The sequence below is a fragment of the Protobothrops mucrosquamatus genome, unplaced genomic scaffold, assembly GCF_001527695.2.
Source record: "Protobothrops mucrosquamatus isolate PMUCROS unplaced genomic scaffold, P.Mucros_1.0 scaffold2953, whole genome shotgun sequence".
In the NCBI taxonomy this organism is placed as follows: Eukaryota; Metazoa; Chordata; class Lepidosauria; order Squamata; family Viperidae; genus Protobothrops; species Protobothrops mucrosquamatus.
Genome location: NW_015388976.1, coordinates 7,240 through 34,751, shown reverse-complemented (window position 1 = coordinate 34,751; position 27,512 = coordinate 7,240). Strand labels below are relative to the sequence as shown.

At 43.8% G+C, this 27,512-nt stretch overlaps 1 protein-coding gene across 1 annotated transcript in view; it reads right to left on the bottom strand.

The window, feature by feature from the left end:
• Positions 1-27,512, bottom strand: part of RUNX3 (RUNX family transcription factor 3) — a 111,989-nt gene that overhangs the window by 80,919 nt on the left and 3,558 nt on the right. The window contains exons 2-3 of the mRNA XM_015826084.2: positions 13,260-13,416; positions 3,022-3,126 (exon numbers count right to left, since the gene is read on the bottom strand). Coding sequence (XP_015681570.1) covers positions 3,022-3,126; positions 13,260-13,416 — 262 coding nt within the window. The remainder of the gene's footprint in view (positions 1-3,021; positions 3,127-13,259; positions 13,417-27,512) is intronic.

Below are 27,512 nucleotides of genomic sequence, written 5' to 3'. Positions count from 1 at the left end.
AAGGAAGGAAGGAAGGAAGGAAGGAAGGAAGGAAGGAAGGAAGGAAGGAAGGAAGGAAGGAAGGAAGGAAGGAAGGAAAGAAATCTGGGCTGAAAAGTAAAAAAAAATGTGGGCTAAAAAATAATGGCTGCAGTCCTTCGTGATCTCTGAACAGGCCAGATGTGAAAGCTGGGAGAAATCAATTTTCCTTGTTTAAGGGCTCCAAACAAAAGTTTTGCACCCCCAATCCCATCAACCGTTGCCATGCTGGCCGTGCAACCTGGGGCTGATGGGGATTCCTAGTCAGAACAATTGCATGTATCCAGCGGTGGGATTCAAATATGACAACTGTGGATGCTGCATCCGGAAGTCCATTCTGGGCCTGGGCAACACAAAATTAGCTACCGGTTCTGCCAAAGTGGTGCGAACTGGCTGAATCCCACCCACTGGATGTATCTAATTAGCTATCCCTGCTTTAAGCTGTCCCTTTAGCTCTGCAAACGTGGCCCATCTTGCACACTCTGGGGTCCTCATCGCCCTGGTGGCCACGCGCCACACCCCTGCCTCTGTGGCAGAACTCTGACCGTGGAACTCTCTGCCTCCTGACATTAGTTTCTCTTTGGGTGAGTGTGTGTGCTGCTGGTTTTTTCAACAACCTTTTTTCAACAATCCTTCCCTGATTTCATTAAACGTATTAAAGTTTGGGTTTTTCCTTTTCCTTTGGTTAGCTGGTGCTCCTTCTGGAGAGTTTTTGTGACACATGGCAATTATTTTTTGTTACCTTTCCACCGATTTGTGTATGTAACCTGGTTAGCTGTCCTGACACTATTTTTTTTGATCGGAAAAACTATATATAAATCACATCAATATTGGTAAGCAGACTCAACCTTTAGTGAACTTTCTCCAAAGCAAAAGCAAACCTGGGTAAATATGGTGAATATATTGCTTACAATAGGGTACTGAGCACTGAATACAATCAGGGACACAAACACACTGCTTATGCTGAACACACCTTGGTGGGTCGTAAATTTAGTTTTTGCTATACCATCTTTCCTGCTCTGAAATAATAGAATTCAGCAGTTCTGGAGATTTAGCTTGGACAAAGTTTAACAGGTAACTGATGACTTTCCCCAGCCGTATGGTTTTATTCATAAGTGTTTAAATCAAATTTGCATGGCTTCCCATCTCACAAAAAAACAACTCTGGATGGTATACAACAATCGATTTTCCTTGAATTCAGAACACAGAGAACGCATTCATACAACACATTCAGCTTGGTTTTACCAAGTAGCAGGAGAGCTGCAAAAAAAAACACAGGAGTTTGATAACATTTCTCCAATTTACGAAAGCATATATTTTTTAATAACATTGTGAGTCAGAGAAGGTGCTACTGGACTCCTGTTTAGCCTGGTTACAAAGCCCGATTTGTAGACTTAACCATTTGCTAAATCAAAATTTAAAGGGGCTTGGTTAGCACAGCTCTTTAAACCACAAGAAAACTAACCAAAATTCACTGTAGCCCATGTTTTATCTGCAGCTGCAATGTTTGTAACTGATCTGGTTAAACATGTTGGTTGAACCGAGAGTGAAAGAGCATTTTAAAATATATTTTCAAAAAATATAATATTCCTTTCTACCCGAGAACAAGTTAATATATTTTCAGCCTTCCTTCACGAAGTGGTGCTTATTCGCAAGAAGAGCATTAGGAAAATGGAAGCTTACTTTTTTTAAAATTGCGAACATGAGTTAACTGAATTTTAAATATGAACCTTCACAGCTCCAAGAGCATTTACTATAATCGAGCTTGGCAAACCTTAATTTGAAAGAAAGGGATTTGCTTTAAACCAAGGTTGTCCAACCCTGGCCACTTTAAAACTTGTGTACTTTAACTCCTAAAATTTCCCAGCCAGCCATGTTGAAATCCACAACCCTGCTGTAAACTATCAGGGCTGTAGGCAGTTGAATGGACAGAGAGAAAAGAATGCTTGACCCATTGGGGAAGGGAGATGCAAATTCAAGAGTGAGTTGCCTTTTGGCAAAAGGTATACAAGTCACGCTTTGGGGAGACTCCAAAACAATAATACACAACATAGTCACGGCAGGAATGTTCTACTTTTCTCCCTAGATAAGGGGCAGCTTTCCTGGGACCCACCTACCTCTCAAGCCATGCTAAATTTATTTTAGGGCCCCCATGATAATTTCTGTGAGATTCACAATTCTGCACCGATATTCAAACATGATGCTCTGGATTATGGAATTCAGAAGTCCATGTCTCTTAAGCCTTCAGCCTGCCAAACCTGGTTTAAAACTACCCATCTGCATCAATGTTAAAGCAAACCCATAAGTCATCATACAGGTAGACCTCAACTTACAATCATTCATTTAGTGACCATTCAAAGTTACAACGGCCCTGAAAAAAGTGACTGAAAACCTGTACTCACACAACTGCAGCATCCCCACAATCATGTGATCAATATTTCGGTGCTTGGCAACCAGCCTATATTTAGGATAACTGCAGCATCCTGGGTTCAGGCAATCACCATTTGTGACTTTCCTGGTTGGCTTCCAACAAACAAGCAAAGTCAATGGGGGAAGACAGGTTGACTTAATGAATGCATGATTCACTTAACAAAAGCAGTGATTGACTTAACAGCCAGGCCAAAAACAGATCATAAAATCGCCCACGGTTCATTTAATAACCATCTTGCTTAGCAATGAAAATTCTGATCTTAGTTATGGTTATAAGTCCAGGACTACCTGCCCTTCTTTTCCTCTCCCATCCTCTCCCATCAAGACCAGTTTCTCTTTCAGCAATTCCCACTGGCCATCCTGGTTGCATTTTCTCCCGCAGCAGGACCTTCCATTGGAGATGACAATGCTGGTCTCAGAAACACCCACAACAAGAAGCACATTTGTACATTTCAGCAATGACATCTGTCAGCGGCATCTACTTAATCCAATTTGGCCACCAAGAGGGTGGACGCAGAGAGGAAACGTCAGAATAGATACCAATTTCCTTTCTGAAAATAAGAGTTGACTTACTTCTCGGTTCCCGGGGCCCATCAACGGTCACTTTAATCGCCCGGTGATATGTAGCAACCTGAGTAGGGTTGGTGAAGACTGTGATGGTCAACGTAAAGCTTTTTCCTTTAAAAGAAACAGCAAAGAGAGGAAATCAGAGGGGAAAAAGGCTGCATGAATTCAGAGAGCGATAGGATCCTCTTTAGTAAAGTATGTAGCTCCATTTAAAAAAAAACAACCTATAACAAAAATAGGACACACTAACAAAAGTCCTGTTCTGCATAGAGAAGTTACTCATCCATGTTGCATTTCCAAGCAGATCTGAAACTGAGTCCTTCTTGTTGACAATTCTGATTCTCAAGCGTTTCAGACTGACATCTAGAAGGACACAATATCAATGTTCTTATAAATCTTACAATAAGCTCAACACTGAACAATGCTATTTCAACTGTATTGAGGTATTTGCCAACCTTGTGTACACATGAACATTCACATAGCATTCTTAGGGGGTTTTTTTTGGGGGGGGGGCAGGAATGCCTTTGAGTCAGACTTGACTCCTGATGACTGCCTGGACAAGTCCCTGCAGTTTTGTTGGCAGGACTTTTTAAAGTGGTTTTGCCTGGCCTGTTTTTCCGAAGGCTGGGAGAGAAGGACTGTCCCAAGGACACTCTGCCGATTTTGTGCCTAAGGAAGGACTAGAACAGTGATGGCGAACCTATGGCACGCGTGCCAGAGGTGGCACATAGAGCCCTCTCTGTGGGCACACCTGCCGCCACTGCCGCCAGCTTGCACAGGTCCATTAGGCCACTGCTGGTGCCTGGAGCGGCAGCCCCACCCAGCACAAAGGAGGCGAAGCAGCTGGCTAGCAAGTTCAAGTAGAGGTGGTAGACCATGCCCCCATGTGCTCGCTGGTGTCTGTGTGCAGGGCTGATGGTGTCAGGCAGCAGCCCCCATGCCTCGCCTTGCCCCGCAACAATGGCACCCCTGCCCTACCCCCTGCCTCACCCTGCAGGACGAGCCTCCTGCCCACCGCCCCACCCACTAGAGACCCCCTGGATCTCCCTCATTCCTGTCCAGCCCCCACAGGCGTCCCCCCCACGAGCAACATCAAGGTGGCCACGTCCACCCCAGCCACACCCACTCAGTCTGCCGTGTCCACCACAGCCACACCCACCCAGTGGGCCACGCCCACACCCACACCCACCCCACCCCCCTGAGGGCACCACAATGCTGATGTGGCCCTGGCACTTTGCGATAAATAAGTGGGTTTTGGGTTGCGGTTTGGGCACTCGGTCTCTAAAAGGTTCGCCATCACTGGACTAGAACTCACCATCTCCTGGTTATTAGTCTGGTACCTTCAGTCACTACACCAAACTGGCTCTCAGCATTCTTAAATACTGTACAGCAGACATGTCAAACTCGCGACGTCACGTGACGTCACGCAACGTATCGGAGCTTTTTCGCCATTGCCGGCAATGGGGAAGGCGCGGCTCTGGTATGATGAAACCAGCCCGCGGGCTGGCAGTTTGACACCCCTGCTGTACAGGTAGACCTCGACTTACAACCACAATGAAGCCCAAAATTTCTGTTGCTAAGCAAGACAGTTGTTTGGTGAATTTTATCCCATTTTACGACCTTTCTTGGCACGATTGTTAAGTGAATCACTGCAGTTGTTAAGTTAGTAACATGGGGTTGTTGAATGAATCTGGCTTCCCATTGACTCTGCTTTTCAGAAGGTCGCAAAAAGTGATCATGTGACCCCTGGGACACTGCAAATGTCATAGCTACAAGTCAATTGCCAAATGTCTGAAGTTTGATCACGTGACCCTGGGGATGCTGCAACAGTTGTAAGTGAGAAAAATAGTTGTGTCATTTTTTTCAGTGCCATTGTAACTTTGAACGGTCACTAAAGGAACTACAGTAAGCTGAGGACTTGAATCTGGTGCTTTACTGTTCTAAATGCATAATACAGAAAGTCTATTTTTCAACGTCTGATTAAGTTGTGGCCATCTCTGGCTCTTATGGCAGTTTCCCATGTGCCAAGCTCTAAAAAGTCATTATTTTGATAAGAGCTACTTTGGTCTAGTCTAGTGCAGGGGTAGGCAACCTTGGCTCTTTTATAACTCATGGACTTCAACTCCCAGAATTCCTGAGCCAGCATGGCTCAGCTTGGAAACCTCTCCCTTTCCCCTCAGCACGGCTGCCTCAGGAATTCTGGGAGTTGAAGTCCACGAGTCATAAAAGAGCCAAGGTTGCCTACCCCTGGTCTAGTGGTTAAGGCACCAGGCTAGATAGCAAGAGACCACGAGTTCAAGTCCTACCTAAGCCATGAAAGTCAACTGGGTGACTTTAAGTTAGTCACTCTCTCTCAGCCCAACCCACCTCACAAGGTTGTTGTTGTGGACAAACTAGGAGGAGGAAGGTGTGTTGGATATGTTCATTGCCTTGAGTTATTTGTAAAAATAATAAAAGCGGGATACAAATAAAAAACGTATTTTAATGGAGAAGAGTTAATATTTTCCCATTTGAACCATTCAATAAAAAGGTGCTGGCAACAGATGAATAGTCATCTCATTATCTTTTGATGAAATATTACTTTTAACATTAAATGCAAATACATACGTCCGTTTCTCCTTTCAGTTTTACTAGTAATAATAACGTTCCAATCAGCATTTCTCTCATATTTACTAACATGAAATGTATCTTTCCCTCAGGGGTTATAATTTCAAATGTAATTTATTCTCAGCCCCAAATGTAGTTCTACCTATCTGTCCGTCTACATGTCTATTTATCCTTATAATTTGCTCCAATCCCACAAGGATTTGGATAGTAGTATTCAGCAACAAATACAAGCAAAAACGAACTCACATTAATTCCATCACCAGAAAGCAAAAACAACCTCAAGATCAGAGGCCATCACCCGCGGTTTTCTACACAACACCACTCCATTTTATCACAAACTGTTTAAAAATAATAAAATATTTTGATTTGTGCAATAAATGTTTTCTAAATCTAAGTTAAAACTCTATGCAAACCCCAATACCCCAATTTTGTTGCCACTTCATTTGCCAGGATATATTTTGGTGATTCTAAATTATTCATCAAGTTGTAAAACTGACCCACAACTTTTCTTCCGTCTACATTAGATAGATGATATTGTTTCAAATTTTGTGTATTTCTTAGATGAAACTTGTTTTCCTAAAATATATATTAGCTGAATGTTTAACTTGAATCATGGTATAAATTAGATTGCCAGGATCTCTTATCTCCAATTAATTTAATTTTATTTTATTTTGCTTTATATCAGCCAACCCCCTTTCTTTTGATCTTGACTTTTCAGTTATTCCTGTTACAGTATAGGACAGTTAGTGGAATTTGTTTTGGGTCAAATAAATCATAATACTTATTTCATCATTTTCAAATTTAATGCTTGAGGATTTTATTTAACAAATATGGTCTAATATTGAGGAATGTTTTTATTACATTAGAAGAGCCAGAGATTTTCCCAACTGAATAAAACATAAATATAAATTATCTCATAATGCTTTTTATGTATGGAAAACTTCTGGTTTTTTTTCATAAAATTGTCTAAAGTTTATCTGAAAATCTTTCTTTCTCTTCTACCCCAGAAGAATGTAGTTGTTGCTTTTGGTTCGTTAATTATAATAATAGACGAGGATACCTTAAAATAAATGAATAGGACATTTCATTTTCTCATCTAGGAAATGTTTTAATTGAAAGGGCATTTATGCCAAACGTATGCTCTACCACAGTGTTTTTCAACCTGGATCGGTTTCTGAGGTGTGGACTTCAACTCCCAGAATTCCCCAGCCAGCCTTGCTTGCAAGGCTGGCTGGGGAATTCTGGGAGTTGAAGTCCACACCTCAGAAACCGATCCAGGTTGAGAAACACTGCTCTACCACTTTCTTGGTGACCCCCTCCATATCTGACAGGGAATTCAGCAAATTCCTAATGTCTGACTCATCTTCCAAGATGGTTTTCATTTTTGTGGCTTTGTGGTTTCCAGGTGTACACACATAGGTCTTTCTTGAACGTTCAAATTGCAAATGTGAGGAAAGTGCCCCGAAGTCATCAGGAAACCTTCTCTACCTTCAAAACAAGGAGAGCTCTGGTGAATTTGAATTGAGTTCCTACCACCCTGTCTTCAAACCACATAATCACAGCTTCCTTTACTGAATAGATATTCAGCCACTGACAGTTGGAGGTGTAGTTATAGCAGTGCCAGTTGGCTGGTAAACCAAGGATTGTGGCCAAATAGAAGAAGTTGATAATGAGACTGGTTAGTTTTGCCTGCATCTCAGATCTTGAATATAACCGAGGCCACTTTTATCTTAGCACAGTGATGGCGAACCTTTTAGAGACTGAGTGCCCAAACTGCAACCCAAAACCCACTTATGCATCGTCGAGTGCCGGGTGGGTGTGGCCCATTGGCTGGGTATGGCCCATTGGGTGGGCGTGGCCCATTGGGTGGGCGTGGCTGCGGTGGTAACAGCAGACTGGGTGGGACTAAAAAGTTCAATCAATCAATTCCAACTTTGCAAGATCTTTTTTTTCCCCGCGAGAAGTTGAAATTGACTGATTGAACCTTTTTTATATATATATATACATGGTGACGGAGGCCTAAAGAGAAAAGGTTTTATAAAACTCAGCTGAAGGCCTAGGACTGGGGCGACGGTGCGCATGTCCACAGAGAGGGCTCTGAGTGCCGCCTCTGGCACCCGTGCCATAGGTTCGCCACCACTGTCTTAGCATATGAAGCATATGAAGAAAAAGTTGTAGGAATTGGATATGGCTAGTCTAGAGAGAGAGAAAAAGGACTAGAGATGACATGATAGCAGTGTTCCAGTATTCACCACATAGAAGATGGGGTCAACTTATTTTCCATAGCACCCAAAGGCAAGGCAAGAAAAAAAAATGGATGGAAACTAATCAAGGAGAGAAGCAGCCTAGAACAGTGGTGGCAAACCTATGGCACGGGTGCCAGAGGTGGCACTCAGAGCCCTCTTTGTGGGCACGCACGCCGTCGCCCCAGTCCTAGGCCTTCAGCTGGGTTTTATTAAACCTTTTCGCTTTAGGCCTCCGCCGCTGTGTGCAAAAAAAAAAAAAAGGTTCAATCAGTCAATTTCAACTTCTTGCGGGGAAAAAAAAAAGATCTTGCAAAGTTGGAATTGATTGATTGAACTTTTTAGTCCCACCCAGTCTGCCGTTACCACTGCAGCCACGCCCATCCAATGGGCCACACCCACCCAATTGGCCATACCCAGCCAATGAGCCACACCCACCCGGCACTTGACGATGCATAAGTGAGTTTTGGGTTGCAGTTTGGGCACTCGGTCTCTAAAAGGTTCGCCATCACTGTTCTATATGGATGTTTTTTGACACAAATCTGCAAAGGACCATCACTTAGCAAACTCTGAATGACCGATTTAAAAATGAGGAGGCTGGTGGGGGGCGGGGAGAGGGGGGAAATTGTCCTTTTCTTCTGTGGTCAGAAACATCTACTTGACTATCCCCGAATAAGCAGTGTAGTACAGATAGTCCTTGACGTATGGCTACAACTGGACCAACATTTCTGTTGCCAAGCAAAGCAGTTGTTAAAGTGAGTCACGCCTGGTTTTACATGGTTGTTAAGTGAATCACTGCAGTTATTAAGAGAATCATGGGATCATTAAGTGAATCCAGCTTCCCCCATTGACTTTGCTGGAAGCTGGCTGGAAAGGTCACAAACCATGATCACATGACCCTGGGATGATGCAACCATCGTAAAAACGTGCCAGTTGCCAAATGCACACATTTTGTTCATGTGACTGTGGAGATGCTGCAACTGTTTCAACTGTGTGAAGGTTGCTCTTAAGTCACATTTTTAGTACCCTTGTATCTTGTAGAAGCCGTAGTGGCACAGTGTTTAGAATGCAGTATTATAGGCAAGCTCTGCCCACAACCTGGAGTTTGATCCTGACTCAGCCTTCCATTCTTCCACGCTCGGTAAAATGAGGACCCAGATTGTTGGGGGGCAATATGCTGACCTTTGTAAACCACTCAGAGTGTTGTAAAGCACTATGAAGCAAGTTTAAGTGCTATTGCTGTTGCTAAATGAATGGTCCTAAATTGAGGATTGCCTGCATTAATATCTTGCTAGGGATGGGTTTCATGCACTGTCATAGTTCTCAGCAGTGGTGGGTTCCAAGATAAAAAGATCATAACAACAAGAAGAGAAGGTTTTAAACCTCAGTCAAGAATCTGTCTTCAGCACGGAGGGAGTTAATTAAGCAGAAGGATGGGTGCATTCAAATATGCAGCTCATGCAGGTCCATTTCCAATCCAAAATAGCTCCATCCAGAAGGGGGGGGGGAAACCTCAATCGTTACTAATTCTGCTAAAAAAAAACCCTGTCCTGTGTATGAAAATATTTTAACCGGCTTTATAGAGGTTTAATCAAAAGCTTGCCTACAACAAAAGACAAAGATCTCTCCCCCCTCACTTTTCTAAGCTTGGTGTAAGTCGAAGAGAGAAGAATTGAAATCAGAGGAGTCAAGACTACTGTAATTTCTCAGCCCAGACATGGAGACCCAAGTGGGGGCTCCTAATGAATTCAAGAGTCAAGTTTGGATTGAGCTATGTTCACGTTTGGAACTCTGTGTCAAGCGGATGGAAAAAAAAAAAAAAGAAGGGGGGAGGGAGGAGACTTTAAGCAAATAATTGAGTGCAGAAATGAAAGCTTAATTCATAAAAGCAAAACATTTTCCATTCATCAACCTGCAAGCAGTTAAAGGGGGGTGGGGGCAGCAGTTTGAAAGAAAAAAGGCTGCCTGCCATTCGGGGGTGGGGGGGGAAAGATCCAGCAGGAAAACGGAAATGCAGAAAAGAATGTAAACTAGTTGGGTTTCACAGAGCGCAACAAGTAAACAGTTATTACATGCAAATCGTTTGTAAGATCATTTGCCGAAAAAGCCCCAGAAATCTTTTTCACAATTCCTATATGAGGGACTCAACATTTGGGGAAGGCCAGCAGGCCCCCACGAGACCTGGAGGGCCTGCCACATTTTGCAGAAGGAATGCGTGCTAAAGACGGTGCTTGGGTGACAAGGAAGATTGAATTAAAATCACCCTAAAGCCATTTTGATCCAATGACTGCTCTTTTATTCACTGATAATTCTATAGAACAGTGGTGGCGAACCTATGGCACGGGTGTCAGAGGCAGCACTCGGAGCACATGTGCTGTGGGCACATGTGCTGTTGCCCCAGCCTTGCTTCCCCCCGTGACCTCCTCTCCAGCAGCCCCCCTGAAGGAGAGTCGCCCCCGAGCGTGGCCCACACGGAGCAGCGCAGCCAAGGACACGGCAGCCAGGCAGCATAGACAAGACTCTGCCCTCACACCCCATCGTGCACAGTTGATGCTGCAGGACGCAGGCAGAGGTGGGCCCTGGAGGTGGTGAGTGCCCCTGCGGGCAGGCAGGGTGGGAGATGGGGGGGCGGAGTGGGGGGCAGTTTTTGGGCACTCGGTCTCTAAAAGGTTCACTCTCACTGCTATAGAATTTACGTGTCAGGGTTGATTTGGGGAGTAGCTACCAAAAGTCAAGATGATAGCTGTAAAAGTGCAATTGAAACTCCATGTTCAATTGTAAAACACACACACACACAGACACAGACAAACACAGCAGGTGAGTTGCAATAGAAGAGAATATTTGTAGCATAGGATTGAACTATGGGGGGCCTTGGTGCTCCCTGAGCTTGGTGATTTTCTTGCAGACCTTTCATTACCAAACTAGGTAACATCATCAGTGCCCTAGTTGTGTATTGATCAATGCATCATTGCAACACACTGATGATGTTACCTAATTTGGTAATGAAACGTCTGCAAGAAAACCACCAGGCTCAGAGAGCACCAAGGACCCCACAGGTGAGTTTCAAACACACCAATATGGCTATGATCATGATTTTTTTTTTTACCATACCTCGTGGACTTCCTTGCTCAAACTGGTCTAAGGCTGTTTCCTACGAATGCACAGAGGGGTAACTATTGGTTTAGATTGCTAAAGATTCAGGAGACTGTTATGTAAACAGTCAGTTGCAACGTCCCCAGGATCCATGATGAAACCTTGCTGGATCATAGGACGGTGGTTACAGTGTAAAGTCTCCTCCTTACAAGAATGAATGAATTATACTGATAATGTTGTATGATATAAATTGGTTCTGAATAGGAAAGAGTTCTGTTGCTGGAATACATATAAAACTTTCATCTCAGTAAATCTAGCTAAAAGAAACTATGCAAGAATTATGCTTGGACAAGAATTCCTTTCATTTTCAAGCATTTATCCAAAGAAGAGAATATCTGTAGCTCAAGGTTGAAACTGTGGAGTCCTTGATGTTCTCTGAGCTTGATGGTTTTCTTGCAGACATTTCATTACCAAACTAGGTAACAATATCAGAACAATACCAAGCTCAGAGAACGCCAAGGACCCCATCTTTATCCAAAGGGTGATAAAAGGCTGGTGATACTGATGGTCTAAATCCCAACACATCTTCCTGCATACATGGCTGGCTGGAGAATTCTGGGAATTGAAGTCCACACATCTTAAAATTGCCAAGTTTGAAAAACACCGACTTAGCCTCTGAGCCATGGGACAGGGGCCATACACCCAACAGCAAACAGAAGCCAGAAAATGAAAGAGATAGGGCCAAGCCAAGATGAAAGGTAATTTACTGTTAATCAAAATGAAAGCAATTAAACACAATGAAAGCAATTACTCTCTGTTGTTTCGTAATTAAGCATTAAATGTTACAATTCAGCAGAAATATTTGGAGAAGCTTTAAAATCCTCAACGAAGGATTGAGGGGGAGACATAGAACCGTGGGACTATTGTTTATATACAGTTGAAGTCTACGCCTACTGATGTTTCCTTCCAGAACTTCATATGCACAAACACTTAACCCAGAGCACACTTCAAAAATCTTATACAGGTAGTCCTCAACAAGGTCATTTGTTTAGTGACTGCTTGAAGTTAACAGCACTGAAAAAAGCTGACTTATGACAGTTCTTCACACTTACAACCATTGTAGCATCCCCATGGGTCACGTGATCAAAATTCAGATGCTTGGCAACTGGCCTGAATTTATGACGGTTGCAGTGTCCCAGGGTCATGGGATCCCCTTTTGCAACCTTCTGACAAGCAAAGTCAATGGGGAAGCCAGATTCACTCAACAACTGTGTTACTGACCTAACAACTGCAGTGATTCACTTAACAACCATGGTAAGAAAGATCCTAAAATGGAGCAAAAGTCATTAAACAACTATCTTGCTTAGCAACAGAAATTTTGGGATGAGGTTTGGTCAAGGACTACCTGTATGTATCTCAACTTTACAATAGAGAACATCCTCTCTATTGCAGGGGTGTCAAACTCAATTTCATTGAGGGCCGCATCAGCATTGTGGTTGCCCTCGGGGGGTGTGTGGCCAGGGTGGGTGCAGCCTACTGGGTGAGCATGGATGGAGTGGGTGAGGCCTATTGGGTGGGCGTGGCCAGCTCTACATCGTTTGCGTCAAGGGTGCCTGTGGGGGCCTGGGCAGGAGTGGGACAGATCTGAGGGTCTCTGGCAGAAGGGGGTGGGACCGGGGCAAGTGCCAAGGCATGGTCCACTGGAGGAGCCTCACTGCCTGCTGAAATCCCTCTGCCGGAGCCCATCAAGCCGGATATGTGAAGTAGGCGAGGGCCATTTGCTGGCCACTTCCAGGCGATGGTGCATTTCTTCATTCCTCACAAAGGGTGACCCCTCCCCAGCATGCACACAGGGGATGGGGCCAACGCGGCAGTAACTGGTTCCTCGCTGTTTCCAGACAGCCTTGTGGAGCTAAGACTGAATGTATTTCAGCATAGATGGCCACCACAAAATTGTATATTGGCTCCCAGCCGGCCTGGGCCAGGGCCAAGGCAGCGGGGGCCATTCCCTCACTATTTCCAGGATGGCTTCGCGGGCCACATGAAACCACTTCGCGGGCTGCCTCTGGCACCCATGCCATAGGTTCGCCACCACTGCTCTATTGTAACAGAATATTCTCCTTTATTAATAGAGAACATGCGCATGTGCCCACGCACAGGTGGACTACTTGAACTTCTGCAAAACATGGGTTCCCACCAAGTTGGAGATGCCTTCATTCTGGCTTTAAACAGAGACCTGGGAATGCCAGGGAAAGAGGTTAGAGGTTAGAAAACCTGGTTAAAGTCCTTTAAAGTCCTTACCTCGGCCACTCCGTCCGACAAAGCGAAGGTCGTTGAACCTGGCCACCTGATTCTTCATTACAGCCGAAGCATTCCGAAGCTCGGCCGAGTAGTTTTCATCATTACCAGCCATGACCGTTACCACCGTCCCATCAGGAACGTCTCCAAGGGCTACCACCTAGAAGGAACCAAGGTGGCATTTAGAATTATTAATGAATTAAAACTGTCCATTAAACAGCATGGATTGTGACCATTCAAGGGACATTTTGGAGCCAGAGCTACGTAAATGCTATTTAACAGCCAATTTTCTTGGGAAAACCCCAAGTTGCAATCCTATAGAATCATAGAACCCCAGGGCTGAAAGGGACCTCCAAGGCAGGGGTCTGCAACCTTGACAACTTTAAGACTTGTGGACTTCAGCTATGCTGGCTGAGGAATTCTGGGAGCTGAAGTCCACAAGTCTTAAAGTTGTCAAGGTTGCAGACCCCTGCTCTAAGAGCTCCAATCCACCTCCTGCTCAAGGCAGGAGCCAAATACCATCCCGGTCAAATGGTTGTTTGCAAAAAGAATAAACATACTTAAGGCTGCAGTTCTAAACCTGGGCCTCCCCAACATCTGGATATATTGGCATTATAATTTGCAGGGGTTCCTGTTCACATGGCCACAGAAGTAAGTCAACAGAATTTATTTCTGAGAAAATAAGATTGTATTAGAGATTGTTATTGGGAGACAGAAAGATTGAAGAACTTGTGTGTGGGAAACTTTGACATGAACCGAATGAAATGTAATATAAACTTGGAATAGAAACATCCATTGGTATTTACATTTTCCATCCTATTCTGGATATGTTTCATTTATAGGATATGTTTTCATTTATTTATTTGATGCATTATTTATTACTGCAATTTCTACACTGCTCAGTTGCAAACCCCCCCCCTTTTTTTTTTTTTTACTTTTTTACAGATATTGAGAAAATATACATTTAGAAATGTCTTCCCTTCTCTTCTATTTTCCTTTTTTGAAAAGTGATTTAGATAAACATTTTTAAAAAGTGTTTAAATGCATTTAAATGTTCTCACGATCAGAATCGGGGCAGATATAACAACAAGTTATTACATTTATATATTACCCAACGACCCACAATTCTGGGTGGAATTGTTTAAGAATGAGTAAAAACAAACTGGGGCAGGAATGGCATTCCATTGTCTGTTACTAATTTTAGGGAGAACCTTCAGCTTAGAGTTGAATCTGTTTGAATACAGCACACACCTAAGATCATCTCGCGAAAAGAATTATTTTACAGTGGCTGCTAAGTCTAGTCAGCTTTCAACATTAAGAAAACAGCTTGTTGTGTACTGACCATGTTTCTCTCACTGCTCTGGCATCCTTTTACACATATTCTTTATATGGTTGTAAAAATTGTCTTTTTGTATGGCATTGTAAAAGCTTTACTTTGGGATGACTTTGAATGAAAAACTGGGTTAATATTATACTAAGAAAATAAAAGAGCCACTCTGAATGAACTTTACATAACAGAATAATAGAGTTGGAAGGGACCTTGGAGGTCTTCTAGTCCAACCCCATGCTCAAGCAGGAAGTCCTATACTATTTCAGACAAATGGCTGTCCAATATCTTATTAAAAACCTCCAGTGTTGGAGCATCCACAACTTCTGGAGGCAAGCCATTCCACTGGTTAATTGTTCTAATTTTTAGGGATAGAATAAAATTATAATACATTCCAATACATTACTAGTATTTCCTAAGCTCTTGAAAAAGATAGCTATTATACGTATCAGCCTAAAATGCAGACATACAGATACTTATCCAAGGAGTTAAGTCTAGTGAAATTGACATACGCACACATGTAATAAATATTAAGATACTGCATCTACACTCAGTAACCACTTCAATTATTATTTGACAGGTTGTATTAACTGAAATCTAGGCAACTTCAATCAATATTTTAGATTAGCATTCAAAAAACAGTTTTTAAACCACTGATTTAAGAGCAGTTCCGTTAGTACTTTTAAATTACTGTTAACACAGGTTGATTTAAAAATAGATCAAGCAAGATTTGTAGCATTGCCTCATTCTTATAACTAAGTCATGCGGCATATTTGTTTTGTTGTAAAATTAGTGCAGGATTTTCTTCATTCGTGTTATATTTCCCCAGTAGAGGAGTATCTCAAAATATTCCAAGATCACAGCTTTCCCATGGTAACTTTCCTATGTAACTATCTGCCATTGTCTAACCAACAAGTAGTAAAAATACTTGTAGTTGAATACACCTGAGAGTCACGAGATGTAGATTAGAGAAGAAACATGATAGTTCTATTTTTTAAAACTGGTAACCATAAAAGTCAGAGCAATTAGCTACAATAAAAGATTCTCGGGACATTTTTATAAAGTTTGAAAAGTTATTTCATGAGGCAAAACTGTTTATTTTTATCAGGATAAAATGAGATCCTTAAATTGGCTGACTGGAACTGAAATATATTTCTGAGCAATGATTCCATTGATTTTCCAGGAAAACGTCCATTAAGACCAGGCAACTTTCAGGGGAAAAAAAAAAGACTTTGACAAGTTGGGTATTATAAGAGTTAAAATAGAATGTGAGATTAATTAGTTATAGAGATTAATTATTGATTATTTTTTTAAAAATTCCATAGTTTGTGGACTTTTAGAGAGATTATATTAGAGCCTGATAATTTTAAAAAACTATATACTCTTTCAGGTCATTTTTTTAAAAAAAATAAATAAGCAAAATTGATAATGTCTTTACCAAGACCACACTTTACATCTGGAAAAAAGGTATCCAGTTTTGACACCTCTTCTCTAATTCAAAAGCATGCTGGGCTGGGGGATTCTGGGAGTTGACGTCTATACATTTTTAAGTTGCCAAGTTTGGAAATGTTGCACTATGGGAATCTGAAGATGTCCTTTCCACCTCTAGCAAAAAAATGAATGCATAGGGTTACCCCAGTGGCAGCTAACCCTCGCTAAATTAACAACTATATCATATAATCATTCTTCAAAATGTTGGAGGGGCTGTAGAGATAAGGGATCATTTTACCCTAGGTTATGGTCCTGTGATAAAATAACATCCTTTTTGTTAGGTTTTTTTTTTTTTTAGTAAAATTAGCACTATTACAAAACAAAGAGTTGAATGCTCTTGTAAGCTGCGGCTCTGACCTTGAGGGATACGATCTGAGGCTACACTGAAAAATAATGTAATGGCTTTCTTGCTAATTATTTCTCAGTGTTGGAAATATCTGGAAACTCTATTTAAAATTTGTTAATATTAATAGAGTTTTTTCAACCACTTGATTAAAAATATTTATTGGTAAAATTAGGATAATGAATCTTCAGGGGCAAGAATTACCATTTTGGAGAGTTTATATTTATTATGTTAATAGTAAAATTAATTTTGTCAGTTCTCACATTATTTGGAAATTATGAACAACTCTGGATTCTTTGTCTTTCTTCTTTTCTGCTTCTTATTACACCTTCCATATTCTTCACTTCCCCCACCACGTAAATTACTATTCAGTAAAAGTATAATTGAAAAATTGTTGGGTTAACATTATTCTGATTCTTTATTTGTTTCACTTATTTAAATCCAATTTAAATAAAAACATCCTAAAGGGGCTTTTTCCAAAAGGCAATTGGACTTTCTTGGGATTTTTTTTTTGAAAATGTTTGTGCTTCTGAACAGGAAAGTCCAGTTGCCTTTTGGAAAAAACACCTTTGAGACAACCATGATCTGGATTTGAGAATCTCCATAGACATTAAATAAAACACTAAGTTAATATTTAAATCATGTTTCATTATTTACAAAATCCATTTTACCCGCCTTACTTGGGCTTCGATTAAATAGCTTTGTTGATGCTTAGAGTAAATAATTTGATATATTTTTCCCTATTTCCAAGACCGCAATACTATCTGAGAGGTAACTTGGTAGCAATGTATTTTAAAAGCTAGTTTCCTTGATAACAATATCTTGTCAAAAGTGGGGAACAAAGTTTAACATCCATTTAATTTAAGTCAAGTAAACAACAAATTTAGAAAATATGGGTCCATGGATCAGGTCTTACCTTTTGAGAGAGCTAAACTTTCTCAAAAGTGTTTCTCAACCTTGCCCACTTGAAGATGTGTGGACTTCAACTCCCAGAATTCAATCATTTAAAGCTCAGTCCTCTTTCATTTTGTATTACAAGGAGAAAATGGGACAGCTGTGCTTTTAATTCAAAGGCCTGCCTGTAAATGCAGTTTTTTTTCCAGAAACAAGCACGAATCTGAGACTAAGGAGGGACAGTTTACCTGCAAATTTAGTGGAAAAGTAATTGCCTTCTTACAGGAACCTTGCAGGAGAAATGTTATATTAGTGTGCGGCTGTCAAAAATCTGGTAACAGATTTTATTAAAAGGTATCAGATGTTGTGAGCTGCACCTACTACATTATCAGGGCAACAACTAAGGGGCCTGACAAAGAAAAACAGGTGTTATCTCCGGATTAACTCCTTTCATGGTGGCATGTTATAGTCAGTTTAGTGCAATGGATCAGGCCCTAACATTGCGAACCTGCCCAATCTACGGAAATAAAGCTTGTAGAAATCAGTAAGACTTGTTCTCAAGTAAGTGGCTATAGGATTGCAGCCTAAAAGTGTATAATTTGGCGGCATCACACCCAGTTCAACTTCACTTGTTAATTAGTTTAATGGCTAGATTAAGACCTTGCTTCGCTAAATTATTATTTTTGTTGATGCAACGCCCTCAGAGGTTCATAATCAGAAGAGGCTGTTTCCTGCCTCAGGAGCTCCCAGTCTTAAACGCCAATATTTTCAGACAGCACCGTTGGGTTCATGCACACTAGCGAACCACACAACAGCTTTGTGAGTTGGGTGACCCCAACTGGAGAGAGATTTGGCTCCTAAGCCATGGTTTATGTGAGCTTTATTAATTGAGCCACAAACGCAGGAGTTCTGCAACACACTCAGCCAAACAACAGCAATTTGTTTCATGGCTTTGAGAGAAGGGTGATCAAACCCATGGAGAAAGAGAAGCTGGTCTTACTAAACCACGACTGATCAAAATTCATATTCCCCTAGAGAGGTTATTCTTAAAAGTGGAAGGGGGAAAACATTAGCTGGGTTCATGAAATACTCCAAACCAAAAATAGGCATTGCCTTTCAAGGTTATCACATAGTGTTATCACAGGTGTTCGGTGCAAGCAACTAGACCAGTGATGGCGAACCTTTTAGAGACGGAGTGCCCAAACCACAACCCAAAACCCACTTATTTATTGCAAAGTGCCAGGGCCGCATCAGCATTGTGGTGCCCTCAGGGGGGGACATGGAGGCTTGGCCCATTGGGTGGCCGTGGCCCACTGGGTGGGCCTACCTGCGGTTGTCACAGCAGACTGGGTGGGCGTGGCTGGGGTGGGCACGGCCACCTCGATGTTGCTCATGAGGGGGATGCCTGTGGGGGCCGGGCATGGTTGGGGGAGATTCAGGGGGTCTCTGGTGGGTGGGGTGGTAGGCAGGAAGCCCAGCATAGATGGGGGGAGGCACGCAATCCTAACTGGGACTGGGGGACCATGGTGCCGATGGGGATCTGGCTTTCCCTGCTCGGGGTGGCCTTTGGCTTGCTGGGCGTGGGCGTGCTCTACCACCTCTACTCGAGCTTGCTAGCTGGCCACTTCGCCTCCTTTGTGCAGGGTGGGGCTGCCACTCCGGGTGGTGGCGGCGGCCTCATGGACCTGCGCAAGCTGCTAGAAGTAGCAGTGCATGTGCACACAGAGAGGGCTCTGAGTGCTGCCTCTGGCACGCATGCCATAGGTTCGCCACCACTGAACTAGACCCAAAGGTGCAGAATTCAAACCAACTGCTTTATTGCGTTCTGCCTTTATTACAGGAATCTCCCCACTCTAGCAGTCTATGGCTGGGAACAAGTAGACCAGGGGTAGAGAACTTTGGCTCTTTTATGACTTGTGGACTTCAATACCCAGAATTCCTGAACCAGCCGTGCTGACTCAGGAATTCTGGGAGTTGAAGTCCACAAGTCACGAGAGAGCCAAGGATCCCTACCCTTGAAGTAGATGTTCCAAGGAACTTAGCGGGGTAGGATTGGATTCACAATCATGCCACGCTATACAGGTAGTCCTTGACTTACGACCACAACTCAGCCCCACATTTCCATTGTTAAGCAGTTGTTAAGTGCCCCGTTTTACAATCTTTTTGTCACTGCCATTGTTAAGTTAGTAACAAAGTTGTGAAGAGAATCTGGCTTCCCCATTGACATTGTTCGTCAAAGGGTCCCAAAGGGGGGGGGGGTCACATGACTCCAGGACATTTAATGCAACCATCATAAATACGTGTCAGTTGCCAAGCATCTGAATTGTGTTCACATGAGCCTGGGGAGGCTGCAACGGCCCCATGAGCGTGAAGAAGGGTCCCTATTTTTCAGGGCCGTCATAACTTTGAACAGGCACGGAATGGCTGTAGGTCAAGAACTACCAGTAGTTTACTTTGGTTTCATTGACATAAATCAGAATTGCTAGGCTCATCCAACTCACTAAGCACAGGGCAAAGAGACCGCAGCGTGGCTGGGATGGGAGACGCAACCCACACCTGAGGCAAGACACAAAGCTGACTGGAACCAGGCAAGGACGGCTGGCAGACCGTGTGGTCTGGCTGCTGCTTTGAAAATGAGAAAGAATTGCTCAGCAAGAAATCTCCGCGCAGGGGAAGGACTCTGGCATTTTGTCAGCTAGTCTCAGCAGTTCCTTGGAACTTTCTGCCAGATCCAGAAGCTGGGGACCCCCCCCCCTTTTTTTTCCCCTCCAGGCTGGGCATGTTGGGTGGGGGGCACACTCATTCATGGGGCACATGGGAAAGAGAGTCCCTCGGCTTCTTAAGGGACAAGCTCTGCAGAGATGTTCTCCCCTGTTACTATTTCCTGAAATAAATGACTATTTTTGCTTTGGTTCAAACCTGGAGAAGGGACTCATTTAGGACCGGAATCCTAAAGTGTAAATGTCAGGAGATTTTGGCATGTTGTGGAAATAATTTTCAAATAATTTCCAAGAAATTGAAATTGCCGGATTAGTGGGTTCCCTAGAAAAATATCCTGCTACTTTCAATGTGGTGCCTAGCACCACCGCCACCCAGGACTATCCTTGGCAGGTTGGTTTACACAAGAGTAAGCCTCAGTAAAGAGATAAATGTTTGATTAAAGTCAGGTTTAGTCTCTTGCCTCTTTGGCTTCTAAGCAAATGGATGACACCCTGGTCTTAGCAATAATAATAATAATAATAATAATAATAATAATAATAATAATAATAATAATAACAACAACAACAACAAAAACAGCAGCAGCAGCAGCAGCAGAAACAACATTACTATAGCCCTGTTTAAAAGAGCAGGTTCCTTCCTTTTAAGTCAGTTCTTAAGATAAATCCCAAAATTTATTCCTGAAGCACTTTCCCCTTCCCAATTCTGTTTCTCAATAAAACCAGATTTATCTCTTTTTTTTAAGAGGAGGAGGATCGTTAAAGACAAACACTATTTTTAAAAGATGTTTTTCTTCAGGATATAATTCCATTCAGTCAGTGTTTCTCAATCTCGGCAGCTTGAAGATGGGTGGACTTCAGCTCCCAGAATTCCCCAGCCAGCAAGCTGGCTGGGGAATTCTGGGAGATGAAGTCCACCCATCTTCAAGCTGCCGAGGTTGAGAAACACTGCAATAGATTGGAAAAATCATTTCCTTCAGCCCTCAGCACCAATCCTGCCCTGAGCCCTTCCACAGAATCTCTAATCTGGGACAGACTTTGAACTACAGAACTGGAGGCTAAAACGTCTAGTTTCATTCTTTTTTTTTAGATTTTATTTATCCCAGCTTTTATTATTTTTATAAACAACTCAAGGCGGCAAACGAACATGGCAACATGGCGTCGTTCCTCCTCCTATTCTCCCCACAATAACAATCCTGTGTGGGAGGTTGGACTGAGGGAGAGTGACTGGCGCAAAGTCACCCAACTATCTTTCATACCAAAGTCAGGACTAGAACTCAGGGTCTCATGGTGATTGGCCCAAAGTCGCCCAGCTGGTTGAGACTGGGATTCAGAGTCCCCTGGTTTTTAGGTTGGTGTCTTAAGCCCTACTAGACCAAACTGGCTATCGGCTTCAGTTTTTGCTTTTGCTTTTCGACTGCTCTTTAGAAGGCCAGATCCTGAAGTTGAGACTCAAGTACTTTGGCCACCTAATGAGAAGGAAGGACTCACTGGAGAAGAGCCTGATGCTGGGAAAGATGGAGGGCAAGAGAAGAAGGGGACGACAGAGAATGAGGTGGCTGGATGGAGTCACTGAAGCAGCAGGTGTGAGCTTAAATGGACTCCAGAAGATGGTAGAGGACAGGAAGGCCTGGAGGAACATTGTCCATGGGGCCGCGATGGGTCGGACACGACTTCGCAACTAACAACAACAAAGGGGGGGGGTCAACCTATTTTCTAAAGCACTTGAAGGCAAGACAAGAAGCAATGGGTGGAAAATAATCAAGGAGAGAAACAACTTACAACTCAGGAGAAACTTCCTAACAGTGAGAACACTCAACCAGTGGAATGCCTTGCTTTCAGAAGTTGTGGGTGCTTCATCACTGGAGGCTTCCAAGAAGAGACTGGACAGACTTTTATCTGTAATGGTATAAGCAGGTCTCCTGCTTGAGCAGGGGGTTGGACTAGATGACCTCCAAGGTCCTTTCCAACTCTATTATTCTGTTATCCCACCTTTATTACTTTATAAGTCATTCAAGACAAGACTCCTGCGAGTCCCCTGGACTGCAAGGCGATCCAACCAGTCAGTCCTAGAGGAGATCAACCCCGACTGCTCTTTAAAAGGCCAGATCCTGAAGTTGAAACTCAAGTACTTTGGCCACCTAATGAGAAGGAAGGACTCACTGGAGAAGAGCCTGATGCTGGGAAAGATTGAGGGCAATAGAAGAAGGGGACGACAGAGAATGAGGTGGCTGGATGGAGTCACTGAAGCAGGAGGCATGAGCTTAAATGGACTCCAGAAGATGGTAGAGGACAGGAAGGCCTGGAGGAACGTTGTCCATGGGGTCGCGATGGGTCGGACACGACTTCGCAACTAACAACAGCAATTATTTGGGAGTTCCTATGTGGCTGCAGCCACCATCATGACTTTTTTGACACATTCCCCCCTCGACAGATGCCTCTAGGTGGAAAACATCTTGTCTGGCAAAGAATTTTGAAGAATGAAAAACCTGCACAAATTTTAAAGATCATTTGGGTTTATCCTAATTCCTATTGATCCGAATGATTCCTCCTTTACGGCTTTGAGAAGTTTCCCTTCTTCCCCCCAAAAAACTTGCCTAACTGCAGTCCTAACGTTTTTGGAACTGGCTTTTCAATTCTCTCCTTTAAAGTTCAGGCCAATTATGGGCAGAAAATTGCATCCCCCACCTTCAACAAAGCCCAAATCAAACCGAAGATGGCACTGCTTAACGTCTTTTGGTAAGGGATGTGTTATTTTGTTTATTATTCGTTAATGCTAGCAGCAACCTGCCTTTTTCTCTCCAAGGAAGCCAAAAGAGGCATGAATGTCGTAGTTCACATTTTTATTTGGTCCCAGAGCGGTCCATTAAAAGGTTTCATGATTTGGCTTTTTTATATGGGGGTGGGGGTGGGGGCAGAGAAAGGAAGAATCTGCTCCAAAATTAAGTCTCCATCTTTTGGACTGGACAATACTTCCTTCCTTTTTGAAAAAAAAAAACCTACAAAAACCTAAGGGCCACTTTTATTTTTCAATTGCTTTTCGTTTGCTGCCACCATTTCCTAGAAAGATGCACTCAGGTCGGATGGACCCCATGCAGACGTAAGATCTGAATAGGGGGGAAAAATGGATCAGAGAAAGATCACTGGACAGTTGCAATTGATCAACAGGGACTGGGTCCACACACAAAAAATATATATACCCATTTGGTTCCAGGATTTTGGCATGTTGTGGAAATAATTTTCAAATAATTTCCAAGAAATTGAAATTGCCGGGGGCCCGGATTAGTGGGTTCCTTAGAGAAATATTCTGCTACTTTCAGTGTGGTGCCTAGCACCACAGCCACCCAGGACTATCCTTGGCAGGTTGGTTTACACAAGAGTAAGCCTCAGTAAAGAGATAAATGTTTGATTAAAGTCAGGTTTAGTCTCTTGGCTCTTTGGCTTCTAAGCAAATGGTCTTCGCAATAATAATAATGATGATAACAGCAGCAGCAGAAACAACATTACTATAGCCCTGTTTAAAACAGCAGGTTCCTTCCTTTTAAGCCAGTTCATAAGATAAATCCCAAAATTTATTCCTGAAGCACTTCTCCCCCCCCCCAATCTGTTTCTCAATAAAACCAGATTTATTTCTTTTTAAAGTGGAGGATCGTTAAAGACAAACACTATTTTTAAAAGGTCCTGAAATATGGTAGTGGTAGTGATGATAAGGAACAGGATGTATAAGCTAACAGTATTCTGGAAAGGAAAGGAAAGGAAAAGAAAAAGAAAAAGAAAAAGAAAGAAAAAGAAAAAGTCGGGAGAAATACTGAGCTACCCTTTGCACTCTATAGGCAGAGATCTGTGCCACTATCTACTTTATAAAATTAGAAATTGAATAGAAGTATATAACATGCATGTCCTATTATGCATATTTATGACGTATGATGAATACTAGTGAAATTTCCTTCCTTCCTTCCTTCCTTCCTTCCTTCCTTCCTTCTTTCCTTCTTTCCTTCCTTCCTTCCTTCCTTCCTTCCTTCCTTCCTTCCTTCTTCTCGGTGCCGTTGACATGAATGGGGACTTCCGAGCCACGGATCGCGCCTACCAAAACAGATCTTTGCTGGGGCAACGAACCGTTTGCAACAGAAACGCCATTGCACTTAATGGGCGCCCTCCTAGCGCTACAAATTGAACCGGTCCTATTCAATCCCTCAGTCTTGTGCGGCTACCCGATTCTTCCCGAAAGAGCGGCCGAAATCTGATTTTTTCCCCCTCCCCACCCAACTCCTGGCCCGGCTCCTTTCTTCAGTGCTGTGTGCAGAACTGTGTTTGCCCAGCAGCTGCCCCCCAGCTCAGTGAAGGACCGGGGCTTCAGTGAGAACCCCGACAACGCGTTCACTCAGTAAACGGGTTAAGCGTGTTGTGTGAACGCAACCAACCTAATCGGGTTAAGCGTGTTGTGTGAACGCAACCAACAGGACGCGAGTCTGTTGCGGCTTGGGCCCTTCCCCGGAGCTTAGAGCGCTTCTAAAAGCGCCCGAGGTTCTTTCTCCTCGCCCGGTGTTCTACTCCGTCGGCCTTGTTCCCCGGACCCGACTCAGGTCCGGGAGAGCGGGGCGAGAGGGCTGCGAGGTCCGGTCGGAGCTGGGTTCTTCCTGGATGCCGAAGCGCTTCCGAGGGTCTGCGAAGGAGCGCGGCCGGGACATCGGAGAGCCCTTTGGCGACCGAAGCCCCCTCCTCGCACCAGCTGGCCCGGCCCACTGAGGACTAGCCGGCTGCCAAGCGTCTATCTATTCTATGGGGATCGTCTGCGTATTTGGGAAGCCGGGAGGCTGCGATCCCTGGGATTTGAGGCTTCCCAGCTGGAGTGGCCAAAAGGCAGGCGCCCTGCTTCGGGCCTTTGGGAAGAACGCCCCGCCGAGAAAAGCAAGCCCAAAGGGTGTGTCCGCATCAAAGAGTTTAAAGCCCGGAGGTCGAACAGGCTTAGCATGCCGGAGTGAGATGGAGTAAAGAATTGAGAAAGGCAGAACCCCAAAAGTGGCTTTTTTCAAGCGGCAACTGGACTTTGTTCTTTCCTTGAAGACGTTTCGCTTCTCATCCATGAAGCTTCTTCGGTTCTTCAGAAAAGCCAAGAAAGTCCAGTTGCCTTTTGGAAAATGCACCTTTGGGACAACCGTTACCTGGGTGGCTGAGAATCTAGTCTATACAGAAAGGCAGAACTTCACAACCAGGTCCACACAACACACTTCCCCTGAATGTGGTTTGTTTCACTTCCTGGCTTGGCCTGATCTGCAAACCCGGCCATTCTTGGCTTACCCGGAGAATCGCAACACGCGTTCTCGTGATCGGGTTCGCCCCAGGCCTTGGGTTGGGCAAAAACGGTGAATTCTCTTAGCACAGTGGGGGAAAAACAGGCTGCCCTCTTAAGCTCGATTAGGGTTTATTGGTTTGACCACGGCGTATTGTGTTAAAAACCACCATGGATTTTAAAACGAGGCTTTAAATATAAAGAGTTGTATGAACCCAGACACTAAGATCTTCGTGTTCGCAACTAAAATCTAACCTAACCGGAAAGTCTGCGAACGGTTGTGTAAGGTGGGCTCAGTCTGAATTCTCTCGTTTTACAAATTTTATTGATTTTCAAATAAAAAATATATAACACAACACAAATATGGTGTACTTCATTAAAAAAAAGAAGAAAACTATTAAGTAATATGTTTTTGGGGGGTGGTCGGCAAGAAAACTATTAAGTAATATGTTTTTGGGGGGTGGTCGGCAATCCCCCCCCCCCGCATCCTCCCTCTCTCTCTCCCTTCCAACCTACTTTCCTCTTACTTTCCTCCCCTCCTATCCACACCTCTCTCCTCCTTCCTCCCAACTAACCTACACATCCCACCTCCTTCTTTTCCTCATCCTTCAGATGCAGTTTAGGGGTACCAGCCGGCCATCTTTCCACTTAAAAGAAATTTTTTTTCATTATTTCTCTATTAATACACCAAAATTATATAATTCTTTCCCCCTTCATCCCCTTTCCCCCCCCCCCCCGGACTTTCCAGAACTGATTACAGGATTAAACACACACTATCCCAAGTCTAAAGTCTGAATTCTCGAAAGAATTTAGTTGCTATTTAATCCTCTGGGCGAAGTGGCTGCTTTTGCCTCCTTGCCGTAAATCAACTCCGCCTTCGCTCTCTCTGCACTGCCTCCAAATTAGTTTTTAATTAATTTATTTCCATTTCTGCATCTTTCCAATCGGGAAGCCACTGAGAGGCTACTTGGTGCTACTATTGCTATTAGTAAGCATTATTCTACACCTTGGCAGCCCATCAAGAAACAAGTTACTTCAAAATGCTGCGGTTGCTTCTATTACACCTGTCTATACTGGTGTTGCAAAATATTAGAAAGCGATAACACGGTTTATCTGGCAACCTTGGGGAGACCTGGAGCAAAGGGCTTCTAGGGAAGACAATCCGGCTTCTAGAATTCGGGGTGGGTGGGTGGGTGGGAATCTTAGCACCAACCAAAGGAGGAAACGGAGAAACAGCTCGTAGGAATCGTCTCTGCTTTAAACTTGACTTTGGTCTCCGCGGGTTCCGCAGGAATGTGGGCAATGTCGCGAATTCGGGGTTCGAGATACTCTGCGAATCGGGACAAGGGTGAATTCAGGGATCAGGATTCGGGCAGCTGGGAATGGGGAAAAGGCTTCGGAGACCGCGTTCCCGCAGGATCTCGGTCTCCGGAGGAAAGAAATCGGATTCGGTCAAACCAGAGCCGCGATTCCCGCAGCCTCGGAAAGTTAGCGGGAAGAACCGAGGCGCAAATTATTTAGGAAGCGGAGAAAGAGAAAGGAAAAAAGCCAGCCGCTCGGTTGAAAAAAAAAGGTTAATTTCTCCTAGTTTCTTTGGCTTCTCAACCCTGTTGGAAATCCTCCGGAGAGGGAAAGGGAGGGAAGCACCAGTAGCGGCCGGAGGAAAAAAGGGGAACGCAGAAGTCGGGGGCGACCCGGGTCTCCAGAGACCTGCAAGGAGGCTCGCTTCTCTTGGCACTATGGCAGGTCCCGGTTCAAGAGATGCGTCCCCTCCCTCCCTCCCCCCCCCGAACTTTCCAATAGATTGTAAGCAAGAAGCAAAACGACGCCGCCTAGGACAGACCCGCTCCCGGTTGAGCACAAGTGGCAGCGGAGACGCGGCTCGTCTGAACGCCTAACTAAGGAAGCGCGGGGATCTACTACAGCCTCGGTTTTGATCCCAAGCCGCCCGCAGAAAGCGATTAAAGGATTAACTCTCGAGTGCCAAATTTTAAAGGGATTTTCAAAGGGGTTCTTGTCTTCCCTTTGGCTTGAGAATCGGGACACGGTTTATTAATTAATGCAAGGGTCTGCAACCTTGACGACTTTAAGACTTGTGGACTTCAGCTCCCAGAATTCCTCAGCCAGCTTTGCTGGCTGAGGAATTCTGGGAGCTGAAGTCCACAAGTCTTAAAGTCGTCAAGGTTGCAGACCC